This window comes from Penicillium alfredii (genome assembly GCF_028826965.1).
Source record: "Penicillium alfredii strain IBT 34128 chromosome Unknown utg000009l_segment0_segment0, whole genome shotgun sequence".
In the NCBI taxonomy this organism is placed as follows: domain Eukaryota; kingdom Fungi; phylum Ascomycota; class Eurotiomycetes; order Eurotiales; family Aspergillaceae; genus Penicillium; species Penicillium alfredii.
In genome coordinates this window covers 3648422-3663952 of record NW_026622706.1, presented here as the reverse complement: position 1 = coordinate 3663952, position 15531 = coordinate 3648422, and the positions used below count along the sequence as shown (strand labels likewise).

The 15531-nt window shown below is 50.2% G+C and overlaps 8 protein-coding genes across 8 annotated transcripts; 4 read left to right on the top strand and 4 right to left on the bottom strand.

The window, feature by feature from the left end:
- Positions 1-187: 187 nt before the first annotated feature.
- NUU61_007297 (protein transporter YIF1) lies at positions 188-1372 on the bottom strand (the record flags this gene model as incomplete). The annotated part of the gene is made up of 3 exons (XM_056657822.1): positions 188-397; positions 455-1018; positions 1082-1372. 3 exons carry the CDS (start codon positions 1370-1372, stop codon positions 188-190), a joined length of 1065 nt encoding a protein of 354 aa, XP_056510622.1.
- A 280-nt stretch (positions 1373-1652) lies between these two features.
- Positions 1653-3728, top strand: NUU61_007296 (signal recognition particle receptor subunit alpha; the record flags this gene model as incomplete). Its single annotated transcript, XM_056657821.1, has 3 exons — positions 1653-1877; positions 1942-2224; positions 2290-3728. The coding sequence occupies 3 exons, from the start codon at positions 1653-1655 to the stop codon at positions 3726-3728; spliced, it is 1947 nt and encodes a 648-aa protein (XP_056510621.1).
- A 1174-nt stretch (positions 3729-4902) lies between these two features.
- NUU61_007295 (aromatic alcohol reductase) lies at positions 4903-5943 on the bottom strand (the record flags this gene model as incomplete). Its single annotated transcript, XM_056657820.1, has 3 exons — positions 4903-5521; positions 5607-5857; positions 5908-5943. 3 exons carry the CDS (start codon positions 5941-5943, stop codon positions 4903-4905), a joined length of 906 nt encoding a protein of 301 aa, XP_056510620.1.
- Positions 5944-7127: 1184 nt separating this feature from the next.
- NUU61_007294 (dTDP-glucose 4,6-dehydratase) lies at positions 7128-8345 on the bottom strand (the record flags this gene model as incomplete). The annotated part of the gene is made up of 3 exons (XM_056657819.1): positions 7128-7582; positions 7648-8180; positions 8239-8345. 3 exons carry the CDS (start codon positions 8343-8345, stop codon positions 7128-7130), a joined length of 1095 nt encoding a protein of 364 aa, XP_056510619.1.
- A 1430-nt stretch (positions 8346-9775) lies between these two features.
- On the top strand, positions 9776-10877 carry NUU61_007293 (RNA ligase/cyclic nucleotide phosphodiesterase; the record flags this gene model as incomplete). The annotated part of the gene is made up of 3 exons (XM_056657818.1): positions 9776-9850; positions 9904-10147; positions 10198-10877. 3 exons carry the CDS (start codon positions 9776-9778, stop codon positions 10875-10877), a joined length of 999 nt encoding a protein of 332 aa, XP_056510618.1.
- A 57-nt stretch (positions 10878-10934) lies between these two features.
- Positions 10935-11418, bottom strand: NUU61_007292 (Dabb family protein; the record flags this gene model as incomplete). Its single annotated transcript, XM_056657817.1, has 3 exons — positions 10935-11049; positions 11111-11339; positions 11400-11418. The coding sequence occupies 3 exons, from the start codon at positions 11416-11418 to the stop codon at positions 10935-10937; spliced, it is 363 nt and encodes a 120-aa protein (XP_056510617.1).
- Positions 11419-12512: 1094 nt separating this feature from the next.
- On the top strand, positions 12513-14305 carry NUU61_007291 (MFS transporter; the record flags this gene model as incomplete). Its single annotated transcript, XM_056657816.1, has 2 exons — positions 12513-13931; positions 14009-14305. 2 exons carry the CDS (start codon positions 12513-12515, stop codon positions 14303-14305), a joined length of 1716 nt encoding a protein of 571 aa, XP_056510616.1.
- A 712-nt stretch (positions 14306-15017) lies between these two features.
- Positions 15018-15344, top strand: NUU61_007290 (F-box protein; the record flags this gene model as incomplete). Its single annotated transcript, XM_056657815.1, has 1 exon — positions 15018-15344. One exon carries the CDS (start codon positions 15018-15020, stop codon positions 15342-15344), a length of 327 nt encoding a protein of 108 aa, XP_056510615.1.
- Between the last annotated feature and the right edge of the window lie 187 nt (positions 15345-15531).

The window sequence follows — 15531 nt, the reverse complement described above, 5'->3', positions numbered from 1 at the left end:
ACATATTCTGATTACAATAAGTCGTGCTATATCGTTACTTGAGACCAAATCCAGGTTCCCAAGACCCTGGGGCGATGCATCGGATTGCCCCGTCCTGTCCGCACATGATGCCGACCTTATCCCTCCAACCCCATCTGTGTCCTTTTTGCATGCGAATATTCTCTGGATACATCCCCCTGCAATTCAACTATGACGCGGCGGAGCCTCCTGCAGCCGGCAGCATCGCAGGTCCCTCTCGGCTGAGCACCCACATGAACACGAACTGAATCACGTAGGAGTAGACGAACAAGAATTGGGTACGGCGGTTGCGCTGGCCGCGAGCCACAGTGTGCATCGAGCCAGTGTGCATCGAGGCGTCAGTCGAATCAGGCAGCAAGACATACTTCAGCGAGCGGAGCTATCGACAGGAAATTAACAAATGCCGCTGACCCAAGTGTAGAGTAATGGGACTTACCAAGAAGAATGCATTCGCCAAGAACGTGTACGCAAAGACTGTCCAGCCGACCCAGCCCCCAGTTCCTCGGCCGGGGGTCAAGATCTCAGAGGCAACCAGAGTGACGATAATCCCCACGAACTTGTAGCCCGAGTACGCCACCAGGTCCAACAGCTGGGAGTCGTTGCTGATGCTCAGAATGTACATGGCCAGCTTCAGGCACAGGATTTCGAAGATAATCACTGCAATGGCGGTCGTGGTAATGGACCCCAACAGCTCGGGGTGGAAATACCCTCGAAAGCCAGCCAGCAGGACCGACAGCAGAATGTATGTGACCAGAGCCATGACTGGAATGTACATGTCGGGCGAGTTGAGGTCATCCCGCGGGGGCAGAAACATGGATGAATACTGCTGCTGGGCAATCTGGCCATTTGGTCCGGTCGAGGTGGATGTCAGTCTTGCCTGCTGGCGAGACCAGGGCTTGTGTCGCCAAGGGAAAAGGACAAGGACGAGTTTGTTCAGGACATAGGAGTTGGAGACGTTGAAGTAGTGCTTAAGAGCGGGTATGGACACATAGCGGTTAAACTGTTCCGAGGATGATGGTCAGATACAATGCCCCTAATGGAAAATCATCCAGGGGGTGCATACGTTTTGTTCCATGTACTCCTGTCCAGCTGCCATCGCAGTCTTGCCGACTTGGAAGCCCATCTGCGCGGTGGGATCAGTGATGATCCCGCCGAATCCAGGGCCATAGGCTCCACTGGCACCCTGTGCAGGCGATGGCTGATATGGGTTGCCCCCATAGCCAGCACTGGGAGGTTGCTGAGGAGCAGGGGGAGGTGGTGAGCGCATCATAGGGACGGTCGAGACATGTTGCGGGACGGGGTGGTGAAGCGGCGGTGACTGCGCGGGCGGAGGTGCGAAGGAGCCCCTATACATAATGCACCTGATCGAGTCAAGGGGAATTGAAAAGAAAGAAAAAGAAAAAGGAAGGGAGCGACTGCAGGGTAATGTGGGGAGGTCGGTGGTACGTCGGGGTGCAGGAGAGGAGGTTGATACAGAAGAACAGTTTATACGTGGCTGAAGACCCGCTCTCCGAGCTCCAACTTCGCCAGTGCCCGTTCCGCCACCACAGCTTCTCGCCCTCCTTTTTTCTCCCAACCCGACCGGAGCACTTTTCCTTCTTTTTTTTTATATTACAGCAAAAGGATCCATCGACATGCTGGAAGCCTTTGAAATCTTGACCACGTCTGGGGTGGTGCTGTGGTCCAAGTCATACGCTCCTGTGGGGACGCATGTCATTAACAGCCTGATCAACGACGTTTTTATCGAGGAGAAAGTCGTTCCCCAGAATGCTGCTATCAGCGGCGCATCGCCAATATTCAAGAAGGAGAAATATACCTTGAAGTGGAAGAAGGTCAAGGATTTTAATCTGATTTTCGTGGTATGTCTTGTCGCATGCGACCAACGAACCCGCCGAGTCGCAAAAGCTCACCTCAAGTCTATAGGCAGTTTATCAGTCGCTGCTTCACCTGGGATGGATCGACAAGCTCTTGGAAAACATTTCGACAATCTTTATCGACCTCTACAAGGATCAGTTGAAGGGAAACCGGAGCAGGATCACCACGTATCGATTCGACCCTTACTTTGAGCAACAAGTGCGCGAGCTCGAGGACAATACTGGTAGTGTCGCAGAGACACATGTGGCCGAGACGGGAGAGAAAAATGACCCGCTTGTCTCATCGGACAATGGCGGTCCTCCGCCGCCACCGGTTCCGGGCCTGGTGAAAGGTATGGAGGCGATTGACTTTGATTACCCTACCGAAGTCTTTTAACCAAGACTGATTATTTTAAAGCGCAGCACCATGCTGCGCTAGCCGGGGCGACCTCTGATGAGGCCACGCCACCGACAACTCCTGATATTTCTAGGTCTTCAACTCCCACGGGCCACATCCTTACTGGAAAGTCTGGTCCCGGTGGCCGGGTCTCTCGTCGTGCGCGCAAGGCCGCCAACGCAAGCGCCAACGTTTCCTCTGGTGACGAGCATACCCGGAAAGGAAAAACAGCCAAGGGCGGCACGAAGAAGATGCGCAAGTGGGATGCCGACGGATATGCCGACGAAGATGACGGCGAGATTTTGGATTACTCTGCCCCAGCAGATGATACTAGTACTGCCGCGCCCGCGGTGGAAGCCGTCTCTCAAGACACCTGGGGCCGGAAGACCGGTAAAGGCCAATTCGTCCTGAAGGAACTGGGCGAGGAGGTCCATTCCATCCTGGACAACGCCGATGCCCAAAAGTCCAAAGACAGCGCATCCTCTGGTGTTGTTGGCTCCGGCTTCAACGTAATTGGCGGTTTCTTCCGCAATATCGTCGGTGGCAAGGTTTTGACGGCGGCGGATTTGCAGAAGCCTCTTAAAGCGATGGAGGACCACCTTCTCAAGAAGAACGTCGCCCGTGAAGCAGCGGTCCGGCTCTGCGAGGGCGTCGAGCGAGAGTTGGTCGGAAAGAAGACTGGAAACTTTCAAAGTGTTGATGCCGCATTGCACATCGCGATGGAGTCATCTTTGCGCAAGATCCTGACGCCGACCTCTTCTCTAGATCTCTTGCGGGAAATCAACGCCGTGACGGCACCTACCACCAAGCAGCATGCACCTCGGCCCTATGTCATGTCGATTGTGGGTGTTAACGGTGTGGGCAAGTCGACCAACCTGAGCAAGATCTGCTTCTTCCTCCTGCAGAACAACTACCGAGTGCTCATTGCAGCCTGCGATACTTTCCGCTCTGGTGCCGTGGAACAACTCCGCGTGCATGCCCGCAACCTGAAGGAGCTTAGTGCCCGCGAGAACGTCGGCGAGGTCGAGCTGTACGAAAAGGGCTATGGCAAAGATGCGGCGAACGTGGCCAAAGATGCAGTCGACTACGGCGCGGCAAACCAGTTCGACGTCGTCCTGATCGACACTGCCGGCCGCCGCCACAACGACCAGCGGCTCATGTCGTCGCTCGAGAAATTCGCTAAGTTCGCCCAGCCGGACAAGATTTTCATGGTGGGCGAGGCTCTAGTTGGTACAGACAGTGTCATGCAGGCCCGCAACTTCAACCAGGCCTTTGGGACTGGCAGGAATTTGGACGGGTTCATTATTAGTAAGTGTGACACTGTCGGCGATATGGTTGGAACACTGGTTAGCATGGTTCATGCGACGGGGATACCCATTGTCTTTTTGGGTGTTGGCCAGCATTACGGGGATTTGCGCGGGCTCAGTGTGCCCTGGGCCGTCAGCCTGCTGATGAAGTGATGATTTGATATCCCTTGAACATTCTTCGACATTCTCCATGAATTAGAAACTAGAGTGATTTAATTGATTCTTTCTTCTTTATCCATTTGCACCTTTGTCAGTGAGGTGGCATGCTGTGTCATTGGCATGATCTAACCCGCTCTTCTCTTCGCGTGCAATCAGTCTCCATTGGAACTCAGTTTTCGACAACGGGTTCCCGGACAAAAGCAGCACCAAAAAACTACTACTTTCAAGGGCAAAAATACTGACCGACGCAGGGGTCGAACCTGCAATCTCTTGATAACCGAGAGGATTTCCCTAGGGTCGTAGTCAAGCGCCTTTCCATTGGGCCAGCCGGCCTAGTTGGTAAGAAAACTGGTCGAAAATTATCTCTAGTGGTAAACCATTTTTTTGGCTCCACATAATGACGTCATTAGGGTTGACTGTCTTATTTTCACTCGTGCGCCATGGAATTTGGGAATTAATGGTAAAAAAAAAGGCGAAATAAGAGAAACAGACAAAATAACGAAGTAAATATGCGCAGAAAATAGGCAGTAAAAAGCAATCAAGAAAATCAAGTGCAAAATACAGTTGCAATAAAAAAAAAAGTGACTCTCCCTCGGGGAATCGAACCCCGGTCTCCCGCGCTTATCACAAGATGACAAGCGGAAATCATCACCACTAGACCAAGGAAGATGCGTTAACCGAGTTACTGCTCGGCCACTTGGCGGCGGTGAGGAAGTTCCGGCTACCTTTACTATAAGAATCTAAACCCTTTTACATCCAAACCCGCTCTCCTCGCAGGCTTAGCAACTATAGTCCCAGCAACTACGATCAGCCATAATTCGAAGTACATCTTTACACTTGGCCGTAGGCAGATAATTATTACTAAGAATCACCTCCAGGCTTCCCCCGAATTCAGTAATTGGCCCTATCAAAGAGAACTGCGAATATCATTGCGGCACAGAAAAGAATTGAAGGCTAAATGAGAAATGAGATTGAATGGACCGGGTAACACCAGGCATTAGGGCTTCGGAAGCCCATCAGTGCCAGAGGGAAGAGTGTCGCCTTCGCCCGTTCAGTTGAGTTGATATGGGCTCAAAAGTTTATTAATTGAATTGTGAATGATATGGAATCTCTCCCCTTTCAATATCCGTCAATCGAGAGATAACATAGAAGACCACAATGGCTTCCTTCACGCTGCTTTCTGGGCAATCGTCTGAATCAGCTCTTTCACCCTCTTCCCGTTCCATTCTTCCAATCCCACCAGGGAATTATCATCTCGTGCCCAGGGGTGTGCAAGCGCTTTGGTTGCTAAGCAGTACTGGATCTGCACCACAAAAGTGGAATCAGTAATGTTGCCGCTCTTGAGATCCGCCAGCGCCTTTTGCAAAAGAGCTTCCATATCGTTATACGAGGCCGTCCACCCCTCATTGCCCAAAATCTCTTTTGCTGCATCGAAGAGTTGGGTTTGCGACATGAACACAGAGTGAACATAGACTGGGCGGTTCAGGGTTTCTTGCGGATGCAAAAGCACATTCGCAGTTGCTTTGCCCACATCATCTAGCGTTGTCCATGGAACAACATTGTTGCCATCACCAAAGAGGAAAGCTGTCTTTTCTTCGAAGTTCAGACCGACAAACCCAGTGGAGAGACCCCAGTCAAGAAAAGCACCGCAGGCCACCACGGTGTACGTCAAGCGGTTATCAGCCGCTTGTTTTTTGACAGCCTCGTAAGAAGCCTTCTTCCGTCCGAAAACAGGCATATCATGAACACCTGGTATTTCAGGATCGAGTCCAAAGTCGCTGGTGATACTGATAACGTGTGGGAAACCGCCACATTAGCTAATGGTAATTTTGTTTTATCCATAGATGGATACAGTCTAAGGGGCTCACGGACAAGCGATGGACCCCAGCCTTGGCCGCCGCGTCAATCAGTCGAAGTGGTGTGTCAAGTTCGGGCGAGAAAGTAGTGTCGATGACTGCGTCTTGACCGGCCATAGCAGCAGACAATGACTCCACCGAGGTGTAGTCAACAACTTGCACGCGAGCAGCGGCCGGGAAGGGTTTGGGACTGCGGCTTAGCACCGTGACATTGAACTTGAGCTCGAGCAATGCATCGAGTACCCGAGCTCCAACATTCCCACTGGCCTAACCGCTTGTTAATTTAGGCAAATGTGGTGATCTTGTTCCACTCTTACCCCTGCAATAGCCACATTCTTGATAGTGCGGGACATTTTCTTTTTGACGGGGTTCTTGTAATATAGCGTTTCAGAAGATTGTTGATGGGGGGGGGATAGTGAAATGGCAAGCACAGAAATTAAGGATCTTATTCACAACAATTTAAACATTAGTGAGGGACCGGAGATCGACAGGGAGTCTAGTATGCGCCCTGCTGCAGACATTTATTTTCGGATTTGCTTTTATTTCCGACATGAAATGTACGTAGATCGGGTATGCTCTGGCTTGCATAGCTGTCTGCCCCACGGACTCCGAACTAAACCCGAATATGAAGACCCGGTTATCTCCGCGCTCACAATAATTCTTCATGGGGCTGAACGAAAAACTTGGCTATGTAGATCATACGATGCAATTATAAAACCTTCGGCATTTTTGTAGAAGTATTTCTACTTCTATCCATGTCAGGGCCATAAAATAAACAACCCAGGCTTCAAACCCTTAAATTGACCTCGTTATTTCCACAGATTCTGTTGTTTTAACAGTACAATTTTTTTCAGTCAACCATTGTCATTACTGGCAGGATTGCAGTCGCCTCAGATAATCTCTCAGTCCTCACTCCATATAGGCGCCAGTTCAGGTATCGGCTATGCAACAGCTAGAACAATTGCACCCCCGCCCAATTACCATGATATCAAGCGCATTGGGCTCGTTGGTTCTTGCGTCCGATCCACAGAATGGGAAAAGCTCTGAGGTGTGGGATGAATATCGCATGAGCAAAACTGCGTTGAATATGATGACGATCTAAATGCATAACCAACTTCGGGACCAGAATTTTCGCGTTCTTGCCTTTTGTCCAGGTCTTGTGCGAATGACCCCGAGGGGTGTTTCTGAAAAAGCGGTTAGTGCTCATGGCAATGCTGGTGATCCTATGAAATTACCGATAACAATAATAGAGATTAACGTCGGGCGGAGAGATGAAGATACTAGCAAAAAAAAAATTTTTTTTCACAAAGATGGATGTTGCCATTGGCAGCATCTCGATCCAGACACTCGCAAGGGAGTATATTGAACACTTTGGGGACGTCATGTCTAGTCTACAAATACTGTGGACGACTGGCAAGAAGATCCCTGAAGATGGCATTTGGGATTCAAGATATTCTTTCAAGACAGTTAAAAAAACAGAATCTCATTAAAATGTACATTATCTATAGTTCAGCGACGCTAGAATCAAAATCCAGCCTCAAAGTCTAGAGTTAATAGCTGGGAAAATAGCCGGCTCACTATCAGGGCTTTTCCACCACGAATCCACGTTCTGCTTGTACCATTGCACGGTCTGTGCAAGCCCCGAAGAGAAATCTATGCGCTGCCTCCACCCCAGCTGTTTCAACTTCGAGCCATCCACATTGTAGCTGCCATCGTTAAAGGGACGGTCAGCAATCCACTTCACATGACTATCGAAATCATGAACAGGATCATGGCCAAACAAGGTCAGGATGCGGGCAGCTACTTCGCGATTGGAAATCTCGTAGTCGGATTCGATGTTGTATATCTCCCCAACCTTGCCCCTGTGCAGAATCGTGTCGAATGCGTCTGCGGCATCAGAGCCATGCAAATAGCAGCGGGTATTGGTTCCATCGCCTTGGATGGTAAGTTTCTCCCCTCTCATGAGCAGTTTGGTAAAGACTGGAATAATCTCTGTAATCAAGAATAAAGCTGTCAGTGGAATTCCTTCGTGAAAACATGTCGTAGGGGTAGCTTACTCTCGGGGTACTGGCATGGTCCATAGACGTTGTTGCTGCGCACAATGACTGCAGGAAGCCCGAAGCTTTGGCGATACGCCATGACATACATCTCGGCAGCTGCCTTGCTGGCCGAGTACGGGTTGGTCGGGGCGAAGTTGCTGATCTCGGTCACTTTGCGGTTATTCGTCTCCCCGTACACCTCATCCGTGGAGACGTGAAGGAAGCGGGTGATTTTGCCGTAGCGGCGAGCGGCCTCGAGCACATGGTGCGTTCCCACGACATTGTCATGAGTGAAGGTGAAGGGCTCGACGAAGGAATTCTGGACATGGCTACTGGCTGCGAAGTGGATCACACAGTCGATCCTGTACGTCTCCAGGACCGACTGGACTCTCTGGAGGTCGTTGATATTTCCTTGGACGAAGCGAAAGTTTGGCGCCGAGAAGAGGCATTTGATGTTGTTGATCGAGGCGACTGCGTCGAGCTTGTCCAGGCAGATCACATTGTAGGCATGGGGATATTGAGTCACCAGGTGGCGGGTCAACCAGCTTCCTCTGTGGAATTGATCAGCATGGTACATTGGGACAAACAAAAGAAAAGAAAGTCATTTACATAAATCCAGCACCTCCCGTCACAAGAATATTCATCACATTGGGTAGTGGCTCGAATTGGTTCACCCCCGTTAGTGGGATGGCTTCACGGCCTGGTACTAGAGGCATTGTAGAGAATCTGAGGTATTGAGAAGAGCTCGCAAAATCCTAAGACAAAATAACTAAACTGTCATCAATTTATGTCGAGGAACGACCAAATATATAGTCTCCATTAGAGCCTCTCCATCGGTGCTGTCCACCTTGAAGTCTTCGCATGCTTGGCTATCCATTGAATTAGAGCAGGATTCGTGTTTTTGAAGCAGTGAGATGCGATCTTTACTGAATTGGGAAATGAGTTAGATAAACACGGCATAAACGACCCAGGGGCCGGAATGATGAGTTCGAATTATCAGGAACCCCAGGCTGAGGTGCATGAACTGGCGGCAAAAATTCCCATTGATCTGGACGATCTACAGTACCTTCGTTCTTGGACTATAGCTTACTTCTTAGGATAAGCTGCGAGTATCTCGGTTGACCTTCTTTTTCTGTGGACGGCATTGCGGTCAACTCCTTCTTAGAGCATTTCTCAGTTCCTGTGACCTCTGTCTTGGTATATCCAAGGTGTTCTACTATTGGAAACAACCCAGGCATGTACCATAAGCATTTAGTTAGCCCCCAAAGGATTTTGCGATGGGTAAGACTGAAAGTTTAAGAATATCTCCAAATATTCAGTCCTTGGCTTCGATATCTGGCAGAGCACTGGTTTTAGCACAGCGATTGCTTGACCGGCCCCCAAGGATCAAGGCTCTGTGAGGTGATCTCGGAAACAATCCGTCCAGAAAGAGTGGAGAAATGCTAGCTCTATCTGATTTCAATAATCACCCGCCGCCAAATCAACCACGATAAGCCGCGGTCAAGGTCCCCTTATCCCATTTTACAAAATTCCATAAGAAGAAATTCAGTTGCCGGACCTATATTATGTTTCTAACGGGGTTTGATGAGCATAATGATGCCCACTATCCACTATAAAGTATTCACGTGTACACCACAAAAGGGCAAATGATCAACACGGGCCCCATGCCAAGGGGCTGAATTGCGACGCTCGTATGTTGTGCATATACCGTTGACTTGACCTACATAGTACTTAGGTGTAGCCCGGTTACTTTCCTTTTAATTGACCTGTTCAAGCAGGTGAGTGACACCAGATTAACCTCATATGTAAGCAAGGCTGGCTGGAGACCCGCTTGGCTGCACTATTCTGTTCAAATGACTCATGCGTGAAGAGGTCCATGGTCTCTGAGCAATGATATGATGAAATGGGCCACAGTGTTCCATGCTTTGCTCTCTCAATCCTCTAGTCCCAACCATATTTATGCCACAAATTTGAGCTTTAGGGGACCTATGACAGCAGAATCCTGGCAGGTGGGGACGTGGGGGACATTTTTGTATAGATTGGTAAAGGGTTGTATTTTCCATACATCATGAGATATCTTTAATGCACTAGCTGAAGGCGCTCTCGAATTATTGTTGTTCTTGTGGTCAACCCCCCAGCACCGAGAATGTCGTCTACAGTACAGGCTCGTGCTCGAGATAATCCATTTGATGTGGCACTAAGAGATACCAACAACGATCTGGTATGATGCTCGCCCCGTGGTATGTATAAATGTTTAATTGACGCGCATTATAGACCAAACTACAAGCCCTCTATCACAAGCATCGCTGCACGAGAAATTCTCAGCAAAAGACACTTATCCTCGATTCAAATTTTTCGGGGTGGAGCTTGGATGCCGTGTTGATGAAGCTAGAGGGGCCTGCTCGAGATCCCACCTACAAAGACCCGCGACAAAATGCCATTGTTTGGGCCCGACCTCCTCAGCCAGTACAAGATCTGGTTGAGAAAATCCAAAAGAATATTCAGAATGTTGCACCCAGTGAGATATGATGTGTCGCTCTACCACCCTATCTTAGACAGGACTAACAGATGGAATCTGCCCAGGCCTCTGGATGATGCCTCGGGAGAACCTACATATGACCTCCCTTGAAATCGCCCATTCCCTGACCAAAGATCAACTTGAGGAGCTCTTTGTGCCTCTGCATCAGGGCCTTTCACAGATTGCGAACTACACCTACGACCACCGGACTCGGCTAGTGAAGCCTTTTATTAGCTATGACCGGTCTGGCCTGGCCCTGAGCTTTCTTCCGGCTGCCGGTGAAGGTCTTGCCCGTTCCACGCGCACAGCCGACGACGATAAATACACATACCATCATCTCCGGCGTGACATCCATCAGATCGCGGTGGATACGGGGACCCCGATCCGATCCCGCTACGTCGTTCCATCTGCACATGTTACCATCGCTCGGTTTATTACGAACAAGGACTTTCGTTTGCAGGGTGAGGAACATGGTCAAATCGATACGCAGAAAGTGAAAACCTTCATAAACAAGATTGAGAGCCTAAATGCATGGCTCCAGGCCGAGTACTGGCCTGAGGATTCTCATTATTCTATCAAGAAGGGTGGTGAATGGCTGGTGGGAGAGGAGCGAGGCCTTGATTGTCAAAAGGGCCCAGTATGGTACGGCCATAATCACCGAGTGATGGTCGGCCGAGGATTCCCACCAAACCAGTTGGAGCGAAGGGTTCATGTCAAGGCAAGGCTTTAGAAATTCTTGCAATAGGGTTAATTGATCATTCATCTCTTATACACTTCCTTTAGTTATTTAAATTTTCGCAGTTGGCCCAAAATCACACATGTATTCATCCTCTGCATCGACTTGGAAGTCGAAGACGGAGATGTCCTCCAGGTACGATGGATAGAGATAGGTGCTTGAGATGCTGTTGACTATTAGCATGGCATGCGACAATTTTTTACTATCTTGGATGCAATGCAACTCACTGAGCATGTTCTTTGCAGTATTGGTACTCATCCAATGCCGCTCGAGTCTCATGGTAGCTCACCAGGGCAAACTCGAACCCCTTGCTTCGTTCAATGGGGTTGGTTACTGATGGGCCACCGAAGAGCAATCGGTTGTTTTTGACACAGGCCAGATTCTTGAGTGTCTTGAGCTCTTTGACGAAGGCCGTCTTGTGCTCCTGGGTGACCTCAGGGCGGAATTTGAGCAGCACTGACGAAGCCAGTGAGTTTTTAATAAGCCATTTACTGCGGTGTTGAATGGAAATCTTACCCATATGAACAAAAGTCATATTGATATTGACTGGAATGGATTTCCTTGAGGAGTCGCCTAAGGAACCCGAAGAGAATCGAGAATTTTGCCAGAGTGTAATGTAGTTTGAGAGAAGACGATGTGACATCTTGTCTTTATCCATCATTGCTTTCCCCTGCTTTTTCCTAGGCTAATGTATGGAGCGGTAACACTCCACTTGTCTTTCGTCTTACAAAAGTGGATTCTATAGTTTAAGATGGGTTCAAGACGTCCTCAAGACTCCACTTCCTTTAAGCAAGATCCCAGCAGCCCCCAAGCCAAGCCATCCCGCTCTAAATTTCTAGACAACATGCATTGCCCCGACCCGAACGTGAAATCCTGCAGGAAATGGTGGCTATGTGACCATGGCTGGGAGTTGATGTCGGAAGTATAATCTCCGTGTAGAAGGCGCTCTCTTATTGCGATGGCCCCATTCTTGAAGTTGGCTCAACGACTCACCAGGACTGACCCAATACGTATCTTGTAAACTTATCTATGGCAATAGATGATCTTAAGAGCTAAATATCGCTAGCTATATGATTGCAATACGGCAAATCTTCAAACCTCTCTCTGAAGAGATAGCGCAGCAAGACCAAGCAAACTACAATAATAACCACGGAATCCATGATGCAACTTCAGCTACTTCTATATGCTGGCTGGCTTTTCTTCGGACTCTTTTCTTTTTACTTCCCCCATAGACCATGGCTTAATTCCTTAGTATGTCGGTAGCCCTAGAGGGCTGGGCGGATGAATAATGCCGCCACTGCGGCTGGCCAGACCCGATGACTCAGCATCCCAGACCGCTTACATCATCATCTTGCCTGAGGTCTTCTATTTTGCCAATTGCGTTGTCAATGGTAAACCTCCTGGAGCAACAGCTATCTGCTAGTATTTGCGTCTCCAGAACCTTATCTCTGTGTCGGAAGAACCATCAAATACCCTGGGGGCAGTCTATTCAGTTGCTTTAAGAGGCTGCAACCGCGCGCACCGGCTCCCACACGACCTAGAACCGCGGCTACGACCGAACCCGTCGATACCCAATTGCATGGTCGGCTTGCACAGGAGACTCTGTATTCCACCGCCAGGCTGCGCACGATGTCGCTGCCGGATCGGTCTCCGCTGAATCGCCGCTCCTCCACGCAGCACTACCAGACATTCGACACCCCGCCACCCAAGTCGCGTGGGAGACCGAATTCGGGTCAGTCCGAGTCCGCGGGCGATGTCTCGCACGAATCTCACCATGAGCCTACCGCCCACCCCGGCACACAATCGCCGCTCCCCAAGAAGCAAATGGCAGTGCTTGCAATGATCGCCCTGGCCGAGCAAACCGCCCTGAACTCGATCAGTCCTTATCTCCCCGATATGGCATCAACATTTCCCGAGGTCGAGCCCAGTGAGGTGGGAGTCTATGTGGGAACGATTGCCTCGGCATTCGCATTGGCGCAATTCGTCACCAACTATTTCTGGGGGTGGCTGTCAGACCGCGTGGGGCGCAAGCCCGTAATCCTTCTTGGCACCCTTCTGACGGCGCTGTGTTTTGTTGCATTTGGCTTTTGCAGGACACTGTGGCAAGCCATCACGGTGCAGGCGTTAATGGGCGTGGTCAATGGTAACCAAGGCCTGGTGTCCACCTGCCTTGGAGAGATCACGGACCGGAGCAATCAGTCTCAGGCGTTCACGTATCTCCCGGTTCTTTATGGCATCGGAGGTATCTCGGGTCCTCTGCTGGGAGGTCTGTTAGTCTTTGACCGCAATCCGTTCACCGGCAAGGAGAACCCGTTTCCCTACCTTGCGCCTAACATTCTTTCGGCTATCATTCTCCTTGTGGATTTCGCGTTGACATCACTCTTTCTGGAAGAGAGCCTGGAAGACGCCGACAGTCTTCCAAAGTTCGGTCAAAAGGTCCGCAGTCTTTTCACGTGGCTGTGGCAATTCACGAGCTCCTCTCGGCACCCGACCTATGTTCAGGTCCCGCAAGGAGTCCCATGCCCCCCGATGCGCCGTAACACTGCCGAGGCCGCCGACCACGACAGCGATCTGGACTCGGCTTCAGAGGTCTCGGGCGAAGTCGACCACCCCTCTGAGGAACTCACGTGGGATGAGATCTTCACGCGGGACACCGTTCTGCTTCTCCTGACCTATTTGATCTTTGCTCTATGCAATGTGTCATTCAATTCGCTCTTCCCTATCTTTGCGCAAGCGAAGCCCCCAATCGGGCGCGCGCTGACCCCTTCCGAGATTGGTCTCTCGCAGGGATTTGCCGGCGGCGTGACGATTATCTTCCAGATCTGCATCTTCAACCGCCTGCGCGACAAGATGGGCAATCGCTGGTCATACCGCGCGGGGCTCTTTGGCTTCGTGGTTTCGTTTGTTCTGATGCCGTTCGTTGGGTACAAGAGCGTCGTCGACAAGAAGCTGACCAGCAAATCCGCGCTCATGGCGCTGGAGCTGTGCTTCGTGTTGCTGGTCAAAACCGTTGCCTCTGTGGGCGGCCTGACCAGCGCCCTGTTATTGGTATGTGATGTTCCCATTTCTATATTTTCTTGTCCGCCATGAAGTTGGTTCCAGAGTGCTCATTTTTCTTTCTGCAGGTCACCAATTCCGCACCAAACCATGCCGTCCTGGGCGCTCTCAACGGTCTTGCACAGACCCTGTCTGCCGCCGGACGAGCTGTCGGTCCATTTCTGTCCGGTGGCCTGTTCTCCCTGACGTCGAAAGTCCAGCCCAAGGGCGAAGCATTGGCGTTTGGTGTCTTCGGCGCCGTTTCTTTCGTCGGCTTCCTTATGAGCTTCGGGATCCGCGACCGCTCGCTCGAAGCCGAGGGCTGGGGCGAGGATAGCGACGACGCCAACTACAAGTCGGATGACGACGAGTTGATGAGCCCGTGATCCGTTTATACTCCTGATATGATGATGTGATGACTTCCATGCTTTGAGCCTAAGCCTTCCTAAACCTCTTTTCTTGCATTTTCACTCATACACTGGTTTTTCTTCGAGACCGACTGGTGGCGTGTTTTCTACAGAGCACAATTTCGGGTGGTAGTTTTCCCTCTCTTCTGATTCACACTTGCGTGCTCCTATGCATAGAGAAGATTCTGTACAATCACTGTGGCTTTTTTTTTTGTATGAATACTTAAAATCTGAACGAGATAGATCTCCATTCACGCTGGCCATTGGTATAGTACCGGCACTCTGCCCAGTTGGTAGTTTCAAAATGATATCAGCCCGATTGAGTTGGAGATATAAGCTCCTTCAGCCGCCTATACGTAGCTGTACTTATGTCTATCTTGTAGCTTTACTTTAACTCACTGAGCATAAATAGCATCGCCCCAATGAGCCGTGCCGTCGATCCACTGCTGGGCCCAGCTCGCCCCGCCAGCGTCACTCAGGTCCATATAAGAACCATAGCACAAGCCCGTTTCTTCGAAATGTGTGTTGATCAATACGTCAACACAGACAGCAAGGTATCGTCGAGGTGGATTGGCGGCGCCACCACAAGAGAGAAGAGAGAAAGAAAACAAAAGAGAGAAAAAGAGATGGGAACGGCAAAAGATACAGCAAAAGAACAGAGAATCAACATCCAATCAACAGCGAAGCCAATATGGCCTTCCTCCCCAATGAAATCCTCCTGCAAATATATAAACACATTCCTGATTTCCGAGACCGAAGCATCCTCCTGCGGGTATGTCGGGGCTGGCACACACTCTTCTCCGAGATTTACAACTCAGACCTCACGGTGAGGATAGAAGGAGAGAACCTACCCAGTCTGGCACACGCCCTCCATCAGAACTCGCGGTTTGGCCCCGCCATCTGCAACCTGTACGTCGACAGCATGTGGTGCGACGAAGAAGAGGAGTGCAAGAGTGATGACGGGTTTGACGACATCATCGCGAAATTCACCGCGCACGACGACGAGCACCAGGAATAAAAAAAAATGCAGGATCTGTGGTTCGGATCCCGTGGAATTCGACCAGCTGCGTGAAGTGTGTCTGCCTTTGCGTATCCTCTTGAACTTTCGGCTTGGCGACCTGCCCACCGATTCCTTGACCGTGGTTCTTCCCAGAAGTCTTGAGTATCTTCTTTTGCAGGACATGGAGAAGAGTGATTATTCGATT